Source organism: Lycorma delicatula, chromosome 3 (assembly GCF_047948215.1).
Source record: "Lycorma delicatula isolate Av1 chromosome 3, ASM4794821v1, whole genome shotgun sequence".
NCBI lineage: Eukaryota > Metazoa > Arthropoda > Insecta > Hemiptera > Fulgoridae > Lycorma > Lycorma delicatula.
Genome location: NC_134457.1, coordinates 150897826 through 150917370, shown reverse-complemented (window position 1 = coordinate 150917370; position 19545 = coordinate 150897826). Strand labels below are relative to the sequence as shown.

Below are 19545 nucleotides of genomic sequence, written 5' to 3'. Positions count from 1 at the left end.
ACGCACAAAATGCTTGTCATGCTACCCCTTAAAGGCATTACGTACATTAAGGATCTCTTTAACGCTGTTCTACGGACGTCTTACTTTCCACCGGAATGGAAGGTATCACATTTGGTAATGATCTTGAAACCAGGGAAGCCTGCAGCACAGGAGGTTTCTTCTTACAGGCCAGTTAGCTTCTTACCGATCATATCTAAATTGTTTGAAAAGCTGTTATTTCAGGCTAAGGCCAGTTTTACAGGATGAGGGGATAATTCCGGATTACCAATTTGGACCAGGTACGGCCATTCCACCATCGAACAATCCCATAGAGTCTTCAAGGTGATCAATAGATGTCTGAAGGAAAGAAAATTCTGCTCGGCGGCATTCTTAAACATCCAACAGGCTTTTGATGAGGTATAGTAGTTGCCTGGTTTGCTCTATAAATTTAAATTAAAACTTTCTCAATCCTACTACCTCGTCTTACGGAATTACCTTCAGGGACGTTTCTCTCAGGTAAGATGTAATGAGTTATCGAAATTCTTTGAGATTAGGTCGTGTGTCCGTCAGGGCTCTGTTCTAGGTGTTGTGCTATATCCCAATATTCACAGCGAATCTTCCAGTCCTGGAAAAGTGCATCGTCACCACATTTTTCCATGACACTGCTATCCTTGCCGTTAATGAAGACCCTGGCCTAGTCTCTTGGGAGCTGCAAATGGTATTACACCTTGTCTGCGCATGGTAGAAAAGATGGAAGATTAAAGTTAATCAGGATAAATCAAAGCATCTCACATTTACCATGCAAAAGGGTGACTATCCCACTGTGCACATGGATGGTGTCTTGATCCCACAAACGGAGAGTGTTCGGTACATAGGACTCGGTGTTTGACCTGAAAACACCATGTCCCATGAGAATGAAAACAACTAAATACGAATTATAGGGAACTGAATTGGCTGCTACGGAGAAGCCACTTAGTCTCACGCCTCACTTTGTCCACTATACTACTGATTTACAAGGTTATCCCACGACCAATCTGGACTTATGGCTGAAGTCGTAGGGAACAGCAAGTAATAGTAAATAGATATCATACAACGCTTCTAAAACAAAGTAACGTGAACAATTGCAGAGACACCACGGTTCACACGGAATGATGGAATTCATGGATTTAGGGTTCCGATGGTTCGTGAGATTGTGAGACAGCGCAGTGTTAAATACCAGCAACGACTTGAAAATCATATCAACCACTTAGCAATCAATCTGCTTGATAACAGCAGAGACGTCCTAAGGTTAAAACGTCTCCATTTGCTTGACCTAGGGGCTGCTGCATGACAGTTTGATAAATGACAATATCAAATCTAGTAATATTATTCCTTTTTAACTTATTTTTATTTCGTTTGACCATTTATTTGTTTATTGTTTTTTTATTTTTATTTATTAATATTTTATTTTTATGGACTATAAAGTGTTGGCAGAAATATTTTTTTTTAATAGACTTTAAGATTACTTGAATATTATTACGATTTACTTATCATGGCAGTTCCTTAAGAACCCCCATCATGTACTTCTTATCAAGCGACATCGTATGGTTCCACTTAAGGAGCCGATTGTAAATATATACTGGTTGTTGAACAAAAAATTTATTTTCCTAAAGTAATACTTTCATAAATTTCTTAATAATGAAACCAGATTTATAAATTTTATATAAATATATATATCAAATATTTTTTTTTCGAGTAACTTACATCTTCAATGACGTATGCTTCGTATCTTTTCAAATGAATCTCCTCAAACATTTTATTACATTATTATAAATCGTATTACCAATAGTTCTTAGATTTTTTTATTCAAAGGGGTTACGAAAATTCTTTACATTTTATTAGTGTACATTTGTATGTGTTTGAATACGTGATAAAAGCAGAGTTGTAATCGAAATTTTTTTTTATTGGTTTGCAATTTTCTAGTCGACTAAACTTCTGAAATTCTCCATGTTTTCTTATTTTCCTGCTGCCTTTGAAGTGTTTTTTCAGCAGAGACTGCTTATTTAATTAGATTTTTTTAAATCTCTTTATACACAAAAATATTTAATATTTTGTTCATATAAATGATGTTACTTAAAAAGATTATTTATGTGAAAAGAAGAATTCCTTTTTGGGAAGGGATAAGTATCTCAGGTTTAAATACTAATTTACTAAAAACAGTTTACCAATAAAAACAAAAGTATCTAATCTCCAAATATTATATTCAGCGGTATGTAGCTTTATTTAACAGGTAGCCATAAATATAATATTAAACATATTTGCGTTTTGATCAAATTACCATATGTAATAAAAATTAGTTTTGGAAGGCCTTAGTTAAAGGAAAAGTTTTTTTTAAAGAAAATATATTTTATGATATCTTTAATTTTTTTTGTTTGCCGCAGTATTTAATGTTCTAATTTACCGGAATTATGAGTAAATATGAATATAAAAAAATGACATGCAGAGAGTTCTCATTGAAATCCCTCAAATAACTGTATACTCGTATGTACAGTGTTCATATAATAAACATAAATAAGTACATACAAATATAAGTTCAAGGAACATTGATAAAGTTCAGAACATAAAAAGCAAAGAAATCACAAAAAAAATAGTTTTATCAATCACGCAAAGAAAAACCAAACAAAGAAATAGTGAAACAAATCAATAACCATTCAAAATAATTACTTTAATTGGCGAATCAAAATGAGAGATTTTGACTATGCACAACATCCTAGGTTACCTGATTCACCTCAAATCGCGAAAAACTTACAAATCTAATATATGCAATCGCTTTAGGTGCCTAACGCCCTCGCTGTTATCCAGGAGGTTAACCGCGAGCCAGTTCACACGTTTTTTCAGTCTTATTTTGAATCTTTTACCGAATCGCCTTATCTTCATTCGAACGGTTGGCAATACCAGATAATCATGTATTTCATTAACACACATCACGGCGCTTCTGTTATATTTTTCAATATTTTTTTCTGGAATCGCTGCAGTATTTCGATGTTACTCTCACTTGTCTTGCCCCATATTGGATTTCGTAGGTCCAAATCGTTTTCAGGGCTTCTGAGTACAATAATTGCTTGTTAGATCATGATAGTTACGACCCCTTGCATAAAAACCGGTAGGCCTAATTTCCCTGAACTTAATGTTAAGCAGCATCCTTTTCTTCCTGACACGAATCCTCCATATCAGACGGCGATCCAGATGTAGTCCTAGGTATCGGATTCTGTTAGCATGCGGGATGAAAACACCATTAAGTTGAACTCGCGGGCAGTCACCCGTCCTCATCGCCAACGTAACATGCATAAACTTAGCCGGATTAACTTTCCATTTAGTTAAATATTTTTTAATTAGATCCAATACAGTTTGTAGTTTAGCAGAAGCTACGATAGGGTCAGCACCCACAGCCAGGATCGCTGTGTCATCCGCAAACCATACAACCGTGATATCCTCTGGAATCGGGAGGTCCGTAAAGGGAGTATAGAACCTTTTCCAGAACTGAGCCCTGAGGAACACCCTACTAAGAAAGAAGTCTTGGTTGTAGTTCAACTGGGATAAACGTCCTTCTAGATAGCTCTGTAGAATCAAGTAATACGGTTGAAGAGAGCTCCTTTTCAATTTTAGATTAGGCCAAGAAACCAGACCTTATCAAAGGACTGCTGGACATTCAAAAAACAGCCAAGCTCTACACCTTCTCTTCTAGGCACTTGCAAAAATGTAATAATTTTCTAAACATAGATTGAGGAGCAAGAATTACACCCGGATGTAATTAATTGTGAGGGTACCGAATGATGTCAAGTTCCTTAGTATACTCTTAGAATTGATTCTTCTGTTGGGTACATTCATGACTGATTAACTAGTTTAAACTGTGGATAACCATCCACTGTTATAGATTTTACGTTCTACAGTCACTAAGGTAATTTCTATATTTTCTTTCCTTCATTTAGTGACTTAAAAATATTTCGAGTAAATCATTATCTTAAGATATTTCATGGAGAGTTCACACAGGAAAACTTTTCGCAGGAAAAATAAACCGTTTGAACAATTTCCAACATTATGGTGTCTGAACTGTTTTAATCTTAGCACTCCTTTATTTCTGAATTCCTTAATTTCTTCAGTCGTTTTATAATATTGCTGTCCATACATTATTTGGTAAATTCTTTGGCTCAGGAATACCATAAAAATAAACCAGAAAAGAGGAGTGTAGTAACGTTACTTTGGTAATTTTTTGCATATCTCTACGAATGCAAGCTATAATTATTTTATTATTTACTCGTATTTATCAATAAACATATGGGGTGGAACAAACACGCAATGGAGGGACATTAATAGTACATTGCAACTATGAACACATAATTGTTTTTATTTATTTATTTTTTGCTGTAGAACAAATATTTACAATTGGATTTTCCTGAAAAAGTAACATAAAAAAATATCACATGAGAAAGGGCCATGACTCCCCTCACAAAAACAAATGACTGATGACTCCCCTCACAAAAACAAACAGTAAATAATAAAAATAACAGTAAAGGTAATGCACTCACTATGTCTTAATCACTATTATCACTGGGTTCTATAACTTATCCAATCTATGAACCATATGTGTCCAATACATTCAGTTCTCACACGATGTTTTTTTTTTATAAAATAGAAGATCCCCATGTACAGGTAGATAAACGAATGAATGAAGACTTAAATACAGATTTAAATAAAATGCTGACAAAATAAGCGAATATACGTATGTAAGTCCAAAGCCAGAACACAACAAGTACTAATAGCATTAAAACAACAACAGTAAATAGGTAGCAACAACGAAAACAAAGAAATATAAAGAGAAACAGGTAAATGCACAAGGTAAAAAAGTACCGAAAATAAGGTATCTTCAACCACCATCATTAAGATCCAGCACAAATAAAATTTAGACCAATGAATTAGACTCCCAACATTTTCTTGTAATGAATTTCAATGTAAAATTTATTACCATAAATATATATGGGTTATATATATATATATATATATATAAAGATTTATATATTAATATTTATATATTTAATATATATAATTTATATATATAATATATAAAAGATTGTGGTACCATCCAGAATTTATCCTCCACCGCATCAATAAGGATTTTTTTTTTAAATCATGGGTCATTTTAATGATACCGGTTCAGAACTATAACTACAATGGATATAAATTGTGGGCTTTTATTTGATTGCTTTCTAGTACGTATTATTGCAAGCATAGTCTCTAGGTAGAAATGCTTTTACAGTGGTGAATTTACACCAATCAGGAAGAAGTATACATAAAAACTATACCCGGCTGACCTCGATTACCGGTTAGCTAGAATTGTTTATTTCACGTAACCGTAAAAAATAATGTATATATGCTTTCTACTGTTTACATGTCGATACCATTTCCACCGAGCTATGGTGATGGAATGGTTCAATCTTTGCCTTTCCCCCACATAGCTCTGCATACGAATCTCGACTAAGATTGAATTAACGTTTTACCTGCTAAAAAAATTCATTTATTATCATGCAATAAAGAAGGGTTAGCTATATAAGACATAAGCTTGTTGCAAAACGAAATGAAGTAAATAAATATTATTCAAAGGTTAAAAGGTAGACCTTTTAACCTTTAGGTCTAGTGGTTTACTCGTCGTCGCAAATCAGTTGTTTAACAGCTGATTTTCGAAGTCGAAGGTACTGAGGTTCAAATCCTGGTAAAAGTAAATTGTTTTTATAAGGATTTAAATATTAGAGAGTGAATTTTGTTTATTTTGGTATTCAATTAACCATACGTCTCAGGAATGGTCGGCCTGAGTCTGTTCAAAACTACACCTGATTTATATATCATACATATCATCCTCATCTAATTGAATCGTGGGAAACTTGCTAGTTGGAACAGATTGCAACGTATACATTAGTGGAAAAAAATAATTAAAAGTTACAAGGTAAAATTTGCTTAAAAGTTTATTGAGTTTTTTTTTTAATATTCACCTTTTATCTCAGTAGTTGCACAAACGTTCTTCAAACGTTTACACCTTCATTAACATATTTTTTATATATTATGACTTGAAATTTCAATGATATCTCTCCTTTATACGTATTTTCTATACCACCAGTAGATGTTAAAGGATATAAATCTGTCATGTGCAAATAATTACGATGTTCAAAGCACCGTGTTATCCTTTCCAAGTTACGCCCAGATATAGCTAAACATGAGTACAATACACGTATTGATTCTAATATAAATGTGAGTTTCAACGTAAAGTTTATGAAAACTACATCTTTAATATTACTTGTTACTTAAAATTTATAGTTTTTTTTTTTTTTTACTATTGTTACTGACAACCCAATGTTGTTATCTATATTTGAAATAAATAAGAAAGAAATTTATGAACAGATTAAATAGAGTAATATAAATTATAGAAAGCATATAATTGTTCGAAATAAAAATGTTTTCTCCTAATGGTAAAATAGTTTAAAATTTTTGTTATAAATTTAAGTAAATATCTATCGTTATATTTACAAAACTTTTATAATTAAACATTCAAATTTGTTACCATTCAGAGATGTATTTTTATTTAATTTTATTGAATAAGTATATTTATGTAAAATATCTTTAAAATAAATAAGTATATTTATGTACATATTTAATACTTAGACATAGAGTTGAGAGGTAATATATGTTTAATGTATAGTGTGTATTATATTTATAACTCTAAAAATTTGTCATGTAACAAGTAGAGGTTGAATTTAATGAGCTTTAACTTGATAACTTTGTTTAACTTATTATATAACTAGTCAAAACATGTAGTTTAAATAATAAATCATAAACTATAGGTTTCCGCCAAAGACTTTTCAAAAAGGTAAAACATTTTCATATTAATTGAAACTATTTAAAACATACATAATTTGCAACTATGATTAAACTAATCTATATAAATAAAAATATAAATGTTCGTTTGTTCAAAATCTTAAATCTCCGAAAGTTCTTCACCGATTGCTTTAGAATTTTGACACGACTTTGCATTCGAATACGCGCGTGTTTTTATATATCTACTATTTATATACCTAAGATGTCACTTTGTTACAGGTAAAATCATTCTTTTTTTTAAAAACAGCGCTATCTGTTGGATGTGAGCAACACACGCTATACTAAATATTTTTCGATTCCATTTCAATGTTTCCGATATGTGTGTTCGCTATAAACTAAAAAACTATTAGACCGATTTTCGCGGGGGGAAAAATGGAGAAAGGAAAAAATCGTAAAAGGGAAATATCGAAAAAAGTTAAAGAGACGAAGGTAAAAAGGAAAGAGGAGAAAATGGAAAAAAGAAAAAAGAGGAAAACGGGGGAAAGGAAATGGAAAGGGGGAAATGGAGAAAGGTAAATAAGATAAAGAGAAACGGGGGAAGGAAAGGGGAAGGAGAAATGGTGGAAAGGGAAAGGTAATATGGTAAAAATTAAATGGGAAAAAGGAAAATGGCGAATGGTGGAAAGGTAAAGGTGAAAATGGAAAGGGAAAGGGGGAAAATGGATGAAGGGGAAAAAGGGAAAGGTTAAATTTTGTGAAGTTCCGTAATGTTAATTTTGTTAATGTTTTATCAAAATTGCAATTGTGTTCATTTATTCTATATATATATATACATACTAAATTTAGCAATACCGTAGCATTTCTGGGTCTGCTAGTTATATATAAACACAATTTAATTATAAATGCTGCTCTATTTGTCATTACGACGATCTATTACTTTATCTCATTTTTTTGAAAATAAAATCGCAAGTAATAACTAAACTATAATTCCATCAATCTGAATGTTAAAATTCATTTCAGTGTATATTAGAAGTGAGAAAATCAAAAACAGCAAAGCGAGAGTTTGTGAACTAGATATTTTTATATGAGTATAATGATTTTTTTCTACAACTATGCGTAGATCACTAAAATTATTTTTTTGTAATAAATATCTATTAATAATATTTCATTTATTCAGTACTGTTCAGAGTTGCAAATACCTACTGAAAATTGTTAATACGTTTTCTAATTTCGCTTTTAGAATAACTTTCCAGAGCTGATTATATGGCGAATAGTTTTATTGGTATATCTTTCGATTCGTTCCACTGGTATTTAAATTGAAAAAGGAGCTGTAAAATTAATACGCTTTAATAAACAAAATTTTTTAGAAGAAATATTTTTTCATAAATTTAAAATAAGTTGATAAAAATACAAAAACATGTTTTTTTCTATGTTGATCAGTAAAATAAATATAATAAAGAAAATGAACAAATATTCTGACACGTATTTAGGTATAGGTGAGAATGTTAATTGTTATTAGATCATTATTTAAATATCATTTCGTATCGCTTATGAATTTGACTTAAAATTCAAATTAATTTTTTTTAGTGTTCCAGTAGTTATATAATCTGTGAAAAATAGAACGAGCACTCGTACAGAACGTAAAGTATATACTTTGCCCTTTCAAAGTATACATTGATTAAGCGCAAAGAAATGCTATACGGTATTTCTGTAGATGGAATTTTTTTTTTAATCTCATATACATATTTTTTCCTTTATATAGAACTTCTTTGAGAGTAGTAAATCAAAAAGGTTTTGAGAAACTATCAAACACCACGTCGCAAAAAGATGTGAAAGAAAAATTTTATCTGGAAATAAATATTTTTGACTATATAATATTTTGTTATTTAACTTATTTAATGAAATTATCAAGCAAATATTTGACAAACTTCTTTAAAAACTATAAAAGGATTTCTCTAGGAAATGTAAGTCGTGCAACTTTTTTTACTTTTTTTAAAATTATATTATTATTCGAATATTCGTAATACATTTTCAAAAATAACATAACACAAAACTTCGATTTTCATATTAATTTATGTTATGCTTTTATTCAACGTTCTTTCAACCAAGTAATACGAAGTGCATTGTTCGTAAGGAAGATTACTTATTCAGATACAAATGATTGTAACGTCAGTCGGTATAATCTTATTTTATATTTTTTTTCAATAATGTATGTAAAAATGTTTTATATTTAATTCATTGACTGTTGAATACTTATTGTTTGTTACTACTAATGGAGATTAAATATTGTTAATCACTTGAAAAAGAAATACTATTAACATTACAGAGATAAAATTAGTGTTTATACCTTATAAGTAATTTATAAAATTCATAAAAAATAATAATTTTATTGAGTTAAAAAAATGTTACACCTCACAGAGCCAAAATATAACATAAAATAAAAAAATTACACATAACGTCATAACATTTAACTGATCTTTACTCTAAATTTAGTTAATAATCTAGTTACTATTGATTATTTACGTGGAAGAAAAAACTAAACTATTCAAATATTGTTTTCAATTTTCATTATAACATAAAGATTATAATTCTTGTCGTAGTTACTTTTAAAAGAAATTATAAATAGTATTCTGTACGAGTATGTCATGCAAAGAATTATAGTTAATCATTTTGTAATAATTAAATATGATCCTGTAAATGTTGTTGGAGAGATTTATTTTTGTCAATTTGTAAACGTAAATTATAAGGCACTATTAAAAAAATCTTGATTAAGCTAGGAAAATTGTACTCGTAGTATGGGTAAAATGTGAACGAGTCTTCTTAAGAACTAATTTTATTACTGCTCTAACTTTTAACTTAAAACTTTTTCTTGGCCGCAATCTGCACTGTTAAGCTTCAGTCTAAAATGTGTGTGTGTGTGTGTGTGTGTGTGTGTGTGTGTGTGTGTGTGTAGGGGGTGAGATAGACTGAGGAGAGGATATACGCTCATATGCGTGTGTACGCGCGAACACATACATGTATGTGTATTTCAGTAAAATTATATCAGTAATTTTAACAAATTAGTTATATTGAAATGTAAATACAAGGTACAGTATTTTTCCGCGGAACCTAACACCTTAAGAAAGTTAAATTATACTACGATATTAAATTAATACAACAAATTTGCCATCTTAATTTGTATATCGATCATCGCTGTATTTCTGTTAAAGATGGTTGCGGAAAATGTTTTGTTTTTTGGTTTTGCTATTATTTTCATGTACACAATATTTATTAGTTTTGTTTTACATAATAAACTTAATTCTGTTTAACTTTACATGTAGGATACCAGGATTCTTCAAAAATAGTATTCAGATTTTTTGTTTCAGAAATTATTTTTGATAAACTGTTAAACTGTGCGATCAAACTTTATAATTTAAATTTTGAATTATGTAGATAAATTATCAAATATTGATAATTAACTAATAAATAATTTTCAGACGTCCACTCTTCTCACATTTACTTAAATGTTATACAATGTAGTTCATATTCTGGATCGCTATTTAAAATTTTCTGCAGTTTATATATATACACAAATATTATTTATTAATATGTATCGGTACTGTTTATAACATGCAATAATGAAATTAATATATATACTGTGTTTTTAAAATAAATTCAGCCGATGTTATTTCCACGAAAATGTGATGCGATGAAAATATTATCACCAGTAAAGAAAAAAAAATGTTCTACATGAAATTTGTCGATTTATGTAAATTAAAATAGTCAGTTTACAACATTGTTTTAACTGTGGTCGTGCCTAGAATAGGGAATTGTGAAAATGAATATTAGAAAGGTGTGTTTTTCTCGTTCATTCATTAAATTGTTTATACGTCATTCATAGTTATTTCGAGAATGCAAGGAAATAAAATTATTTATAATTATAAAATTCTATTTTAATATGCTTTACCATGATAGCTTAGGTTTTACGTAAACTCACTTATAATTAACGTTCTGTGTTCGATCCAAAATTTGTAAATGCTAAATTTGATGTAAGAACCACCTATTCAATAATTAATAAATAAATAAAAGTAAATAATTAAGTTTACATAAAGAAATGAAAATCTAATGTTCTAATTGAATTCAATATTATTAATTTAAGAGGCACTGAAAATTTATCCTTTCTAAAGTAACTTTTTAAGAACTATGAAAAAGGCTTTTTTAAATAAAACAAAACCTACGGAAAAATAAAGTTAACTATTTAGCTTTCGCAGATGATTTGGCTTTACTGGCAAATTCAGAAAAAGGGGCAAGTTCTCAAGTTGAGATTTTTGAAAGTAATTGCCGAAAAAACTGGTTTACAAATTTCCTTTTCTAAAACAGAAATAATGACAAATTCTAAATAAAAACAAGAAATGTATAGAAACCAAATTTGGAAAAATTAAATAGATAGAAATATTTAAATATCTACTCAAAATAATAACCTCAAACCTTAGGATTATAAGGCCTTTGAAAGTAGAAAAACAATTTTTGAGATACTGAAATTTTTAATTAAAATTATGTAGAACAAGAAATATGTATCAGTAAATGAAAAATTGAGACACTGTAACACAATACTGAAACCAGTGATGCTCTACGAGATAGAATTCTCCAATATAACAAATCTAGGATCACTTTTAAAAAACTGAAAGGAAAATTTGAAGAACAATTCACGGCCGAAGAAAAACGAAAGACGGATACAGAATGTCAAAAAAATAAATTTACAAAATTAAAGAAAAAAATTTTGAACATATCTAGTAACCACAATCCAAAAAAGAAGATTGAATTTTGTTGGACATATGATTCGACTGAATTCAAACAGATTAAACAAAAGACTTTTTAATAAATTTTGGAAATATAAAAATCCGCTCTCTTATCTAAAACAAGTAAGACAAACAAAGCAAATATATAAATAAAATATTGTCAAGATAGAAAGAAATTAGAGAAAAAAATCTGCAAAATAGAGGTTCTTATGAATGCAAAAAATAAAAGAATCTTTTCTTTTTTTTTTAAAAGATTCATGTGCATCTTTTGGACAGAAGAAAGAAAAACACAGCATAATGAAAGAATGAAAGAATTCTGGAGGAGAAAGAGGGAAAATTAGAATAGAAGGAATTGAAATGATGTTTGCGTGGTCCCCAGCAGGCCTGTTTGGGAAAAACCTCATTCGTGTAACCGATTATGTGAGTTTTATCACACAATTCCACATTTAAACCATAAAAACCTTTTTATAATCAGTAAAATGTAGATTTTAATAGTTAATGGTTTTATGGACTTGAAACTTAAAAATAATTAAAACAAACTCCTTTTTACAATATTTACTTTTCTTTTTAACCAACAGCTAACACATTAGAAGATGCAAATGGATTTTTTAGCAATCTACTATATCTACGATGTTTTGATAGAACAGTAAATAGGTAATTGTAAGTTTTATGACTTGATTAAGTACTACTCTGGTATCCCTACAATCTGCATTCCCCCCAATATTTTCAATGAATTTTAGTTGTATAGTTGTTTAAGTTTGTAGGGTGAAATTTTTTCTGCCTTTTACGAGCCTCAATTTTGTCAAAAATATTCTGAACTTTCATAATGTTTTCTATTTACTTTCAAGCGTGGTATTTAATTTTCTTTTGAGTTGGGAGACTGTACATATCTCGATTTTTGAGAGAGTGTATCAAGATTTTTTCTATGTACCATGATAAGTGGTAATTCGAAGTATTTTTGAAAAGAATCTCTGAATGTATCAATGTTTCTGTGAATTGATGTTTCACAAAAGTTATACAATATAACAGATGAAGTTTCTAGAGAACATCTCTAATTTCAGAAAGAATTTAAAAAAAAACTATAATTAGATTTAGTTAAGCTTTAAAATTTATAAATATATAAACAGTTTAATAAAAAAATATCTATTAGCAGAAACTTCTATTAAAAATTAGTGTTAATAATTTTAAATATTGTATATTCCTAATTTTTTTTATATTTACTAAAATAAAACTTAGCTTTTAATATAAAAATCTGTAATCAAATCCGAGCTGATTAAGTAAGTTTTATAAGGTAGGTTAAAAGTTTTCTCATAAATCACGTTCCTAGAAAACTAAATCTTCATTAATTGTTGGAATAAATAGAATTTATAAACCAAACTTAAGAGAGAGGTGAAGAAAATCTTTTAATCATCTATCTAAAAAGTCTTTTAATATTCTTTATGTAAATCAGTTTAAAAAAAAAATAAAAATAAACATTAAAACTAAATAATGAATCAGAAATGGAAAAAGTAAATTTAATCGTATGATAGTTATAGAAAACATATAACTATTTTACATTTACTTATCACATTTAAACTAATAATTCATTATGATTTGTAAAAAGTGATTAACAAAGCTTTTCTGTATTTTCTTCAGTAATGAAAGAACAAGAATAAATTCGGATAAAGTTAACAAAGATTTAAAATTTGGTATTACGGATTGGAATTTCACTTTTTGATGTACATCAACTTTATATAAATTATAATGAAATGGACTAAAAATGATCGGTCAAAGACAGTAAAGAACACTGTATAGTAATTGAACTAGTATGATGTTTTTGATTAAGATAATAAAATAATATCAAAAACAAGAATAAAACTTAACGCTTCATTTGTTTTAATCTCTTTTTTTAATATTTAAGATATTAGAATAAAATCTACATTAAACTCGCTTATATTTGTCATTGGTCTCTGGAATAGTTTTTTGCTGTTCTTGGCTTTTTTTTATTCAATGCTCATCTATCAGTATCAACGTGTTTACTACATCTTACCCGTTAAATTACTTCATTTATTAGTATAATTTTTATTTATCTACTATATATATATATAAAGGATATATATAGAAATTTCTTTGGTCAAGTTTTTATTTGGTGTTTATACAAATTATGAAATCGGTAATAATTTTTTTTTTTTTAAATTGTAGTTACGCACAAAATCTTGAAAATAAAATTTTATCACGAATATCAATTTTTCGAAATTTTTTCAAAATATTAATTTTGATTTAAATTTTGACAAATATAATTTAAATAATTAGAACCGTACGTTGTCGTAAATAAACTTGTATCTTAAATATGTTTTTCGTTATATTAAATTTAATATTGAAAAACATGTATATATATAATGTTTTTAAAATATATATGTTTTTCAATATAATTTATAAACAAATTAAATTAAAGCGTATTTAAAACCAATATGGACCTACGAAATACATATTTGGGGTATGGCAAACAATAGCAATATCGCCATAATCCAAATGTTCCAGAAGAATGTGCCGAGGAACATATCTGAGACGCCATGATTTGCGGAGAACAAGGAGACCTATGATTACCTGGGGATGCCGTCTATTCGTGAAGAAATTTACCAGTAAGCTCAAAGTAAATACTTAAGCTAAACAAGCATGAAAACCATCTGCCTGTTAACCTATTGGATATCAATGAGTATGTGAGACGATTGAAAAGGTTGCATGTATTGGATCTTGAGTGTTGTAAGATAAATATTAAACTTTTTTTATTTTATTAACAATTTAACTGTTGTGTTGACCATTAGTGCTCTGTTTCATTACTTGTTGATTTATGTGTACTTTGTTACGGACTTTCTGTGGATTGTCAATTATATACTATACTAGTTATTTATCAGTTTTATCCGTTATTTGGCTCTTATTTATTGTTCAGTTATATTTATTGCTTGTATTTTTAATTTTTATTCTTTGTTCTAATTTTATTGTATTGTCTTGAGAGGAATCACTGGATACCTCTCTTTCACTTCATTAATTGCTTTATACGTTTTACTTGTAGTTATATATATATATAAAATCAAAAATGTAAAATTTTAAACTTTGATTAAATTAGAAAATAATATATCAATAATTATACTAAATATCACAATTGCAAGATGGATATTTGATTACAAGGCAGCTAATATTACCATTCTCTCTCTTTTCAGAAGCCCGTGAATAGGTTAAGACTGTTGCTTAACGTTATTATAATAATAAATAATTATATTAATAATAATAGATGTTAATTATAATAAAATTCTAACTTAAAACTTTATTTGTTTAATTTATTGAATGAGATACTGGAAAATTTATATCCTTATTAAAATTTTATTTTCAAGGTTCTGTGAATTAATATAATTTTGTTTAAATAATTGCCGATTTGCAATTTTTGATAAGACCAAATTTAAACTTGACCGACTACAAATTTTCTGTTCAGTCTTGAAAATAAATGGGATTTAAAGCCTGCCATGGCCAATGTAAGGTCAAAGATAAGTAATAATAAATCTCAATCATTAAGTAAAATGTTTATATTGTAGCATATATTTATAACTTAAATTATGAAATATTTTGGAAAAAGGGGTGCGTTTGTGTGTGTTTGTTTGTTTTATGTGCGTGGCAACGTGTGAGCGCGCACGTGTGGTATGTGGTATATGTGTAACCTGTGTATACATATATATATATGATTGTTTCATATACATACAAATTCATTAAAATATTTATTAATACAAATATAATAGTAAATATTAAAAAATCTAATGTGGACAACATGACTTCCTTGTAAATCGATTAAATTACATTTACACGTTTTTTTTTTTAAATGAAAAGTACGTAAAATTTAATTTCATTTATAATTTCTGATATATATTTTTTTATTATTATTGAATTATTATTCATAGTAAAAGTTTTTTTACAATGAGAGGTTAACAATTATTAATAAATCAATATATTTCAGTTAAAAAAAAAAGTTAAAAAAAAGGAGATGAAGTTTGATTCGAAGCGATGTGCCTTCCCCTAAGATCCAAATATTTCATTAATTAGAATTTTATTTGGCTGTAACTCTGGAATCAATGAAAATAAATACCATTTATGATACATCGTTGAAAAGGTCTTAATGAGGGCTTATTATTACAGTTAAGAAAAAGTGCAAAATCCAATTTTTTTTGGATTTTGGGCTTTCTTGACACTTTTAGTTCAGTCAACTGTAATCAAAAGAGGTGCATAACTGGATGTTACAACAGTCCTAAATCCAAAATTTCAATATCCTACGGCTAATCGTTTTTGAGTTATGCGAGAAATATGCGTATGTACGTACAGACATCACGCCAAAACTAGTCAAAATGGATTCAGGGATGGTCAAAATGGATATTTCTGTCGAAATCTGGAAACCGAAATTTTTCGCTATCACAATACTTCCTGTACTTCGTACAAGGAAGTAATAATAATTATATAATATAGTATATAGTATAGTAATATAAATAATATAATATAGTACACTATAATATAGAATAATATGTATTATTCAATACTGAATTTAATATAATCGCTAATAAAAAATAAAATACGTAAGGTACAAGTTTATTTACGACAATGTACGTTTCTAATTATTTAAAACTGTAATATGTGAAATTGTTGTTTACAACTGTAATATTTCTTTGTTATAAATAGTTCTTTTCCAACAACGGTTAATGAAATCTATTTTCATACAACAATAATCATAAAACCTAATAATAATTATTTTTAAACTCACAAATAAGTTATTTGACGTTATTCCCCGCTAACAAAATCTAATTTTACGTTTTGGAATAACTGTTACAAACAGAATAAATATTTGTTGTTAGAATTTTAATGATCTGGTTATTTTCTTACAAAAATGAATATCTAAACTTTACTGTAATATTTAACCTAATTAGTATTTATGTTCGTTGTGGCTGGAGGTCTAGAGGTTCAAAGCCTCGTGAATATGCTTACTATAGTATCATTTATGCTTATTTTATACATATATTTTATTTATTAAAATATATGTTATTTCAAAGAATGAGCATGTAATATTTCTTTCATAAATCGAAACACACTTAATGATCTACTTCCTATTAAACGAATGTATTTTACTACAAACTAACATTTCTGTAAAACACGATTAAATATTTTTCAGTAATTATATAGTAAGGGTAATCTGTCCTTTCGGATAAATTCTGATTAAATTTACTAAAACATAAGATAATGAGTGTATTTTTCACACCTATAATTAAAATTTAATTTTTGTTACAATAAAGTACTCTTCTATATATTTTTATAAAATTTAGATAAAAATTTATATTTTACTATTTCTAAAAAGTAGTTAATGTAAATAATTCAAAAAAAAAAAAAATATATATATATATATATATATATATATATATATATATATATTCACTGAATTTTGATTTGAATTATATAAATTTATATTATCTGAGTATTAAGTTCAAAAATATATAAAATGTCTTACGGGTAAGTGAAACTTGTATTAAAAAAAAAAAAATCATTTTTGTCAGTGTAAAATTATTAAAAATGATCACTTTATTTAATCATAAATATGTCAAACAGTTTTATTACATTATTATTTTGAGAGGTATTAAATATTTGTATTTTTTAAATAGAATTCTTAATTCTACTTTTTTTTTAGCTTCCGGGACCACCGTTGGTATTGCTTCAGAGGATAAGATGAAACGCAATTTTATAGCATGTAAAATTGCCATGCCAGAACGGGATTCGAACCCTGGATCTATGTTCTTATTTTATTTTAAAACTTAGCAAATAAATAAAAAATAGGATATTAAGGTAAGTATTTTTATATTTATTTTATACCGTTTTATTATTATTACTGTTATTGTTATCATTATTATTACATTATATTATCGGTCAAATGATAAATACAACTTTTTTCACTCTAATTTATTGATTTAACATAAAATATACAGAGTTTTTATTTAGAGTTTCTATTCCACTCATTTAGAAAAGAGACACAGGGCTGAACATTATGAAAGGCTTTTACCTGTTGAATGCTTCTGCTTAGGTAATTCATATGGAAAACACATCAAATAATATTTATATTCTCTGCTTGTTATATATACAGAATAAATTTCCTTCAATTAAATATTTACTACAAATACTTCATAAAAATAATTAATTAATTTTAATAATAAAATTCATTTTTTAATAAAAGAATATTTTCAAAATAGAATAATATAAAAAAAATTAACGTCTTACCTTATGTCTGGGTACGACTGGCATGGATGCGGTACGGCAACGGTAGTTGTTCTGCCGCGGTCTAGGAGACACCGGTCGAGATCCAACAGGACTCGGCGAAGGAGTAGCCACAGGGGCGGGGCTGAGATGACCCCATGGTCTTTGCTGTTCGGCCTGAAGGAAACGATGCAAATCCGGAGTTTGTCTTGCGACGGCTATACTGGATGACCGTCGTCGCGAACCCGCCGGAGACGGGGACGTATCGTGACTCTCCACCGGTCGCCTGTGGAACGACCTCCTTGTTATCACCCATCGTTTCTCGTTCGGCTGGCGTTTATTATTATTATTATTTCCTCTAGGTATCAACTTATCTTCTAACAACGAAGCTACCGCTTCGTCGTTTTCGTCGCTCAATTTAGAGAAGAAATCCTGGAACGTGTCTGGAAAATCTGGAAAGCCCGTATCGAGGCCAACAGGTGGGATGGCCATCATAGCGGCGCTTCCGCCGGCTGCTGCCGCACATTACGCTAGAGCGCCCTACGACCGCCTTAACCAGCCCCCACGCACACTTCTGCGTGCTTGCAGGATGCGCGCGCATGTCGTAATCAATCATTGCATATAGCACCTTGCAGTTTTATTGCATGTTTTATTGTTACCTACTTATTAGAACAATGACATATTTCAATATTGTTAACATATTCTCTGCGTGAATTACAATTAAAATTACATTATTTGAATTTGTATTATTGTAACAATATATAATTATATTGTATGTAGCCTTTTTATATATATTTTGAAAAATAGATTGCTTATAACTTAAATCTATTGAGGAAACCTACCTAATTATGTCATATACAAATTTATTTTATTTAGCTCTTACATATAAAAAAACGACTAAGATGAAAAGTTGCAAAAATCAATATATACGAATAAAATGGAAAAAACATTTCCAAAAAAAAAAAATATTTGAAATCTAGAATAAATAATTGTAGGTATTTTTTTTTACAGATCTGAAATTATTTTAATTTTGTAATTTTTATTAGAAATAAAAATTATCGGTAAATACGTTACATATTTCATTTTAGCGATAAATAATGCGTTAAACAGATATGTCATGGGTAAGTTTACAATTAAATCAGAAGATTACTTTTAATTACAAGCAAAATTTATCACTTGATACTAAGAAAATAGTTATGAACATGCACTAAATAATTTTAAAAAACATAGTTAAATAGATAAAATGGAAATAATAATAAATAACCACTGAAATAATAATAAAAAAATATATATAATACTAAAACTCTTGTTCATTTAGATAATTAATTAATAACATTTTTTTTGTTTGTCATCACATAAGCTTAAAGCTTGTGCGCGGGATATGATATGAAAATTGAATTTTTTAGCGCACGGAAAATGCCATGCCTGACTGGGATTCGAACCCGGGACCTCCGGATAAAAGGCCGAGACGCCACCACTCCGAAACAGAAATTATTTAATTAACATCTAAATAAAATGTTAATATTTAATCTCTTCATTACGATCTTTTCCTTTTTTATATTTTTAAAGGTTTTGTTAACACATTATTAACACAAAATATTGTAATGATGATAGTTTAAAAATCAAAATTCTCTTGAGTATTAGATTTTAAATAACATTACTATTGCAGAACTTCTTTTGAACGTTTTCT

General features: G+C 28.4%; 1 protein-coding gene across 1 annotated transcript in view; it reads right to left on the bottom strand.

The window, feature by feature from the left end:
- LOC142320999 (uncharacterized) overlaps positions 1–18390 on the bottom strand; it is a 352855-nt gene extending 334465 nt beyond the window's left edge. The window contains exon 1 of the mRNA XM_075358993.1: positions 17880–18390. Within this exon, the coding sequence (XP_075215108.1) occupies positions 17880–18350 (471 nt within the window). The 5' untranslated portion in view covers positions 18351–18390. The remainder of the gene's footprint in view (positions 1–17879) is intronic.
- Between the last annotated feature and the right edge of the window lie 1155 nt (positions 18391–19545).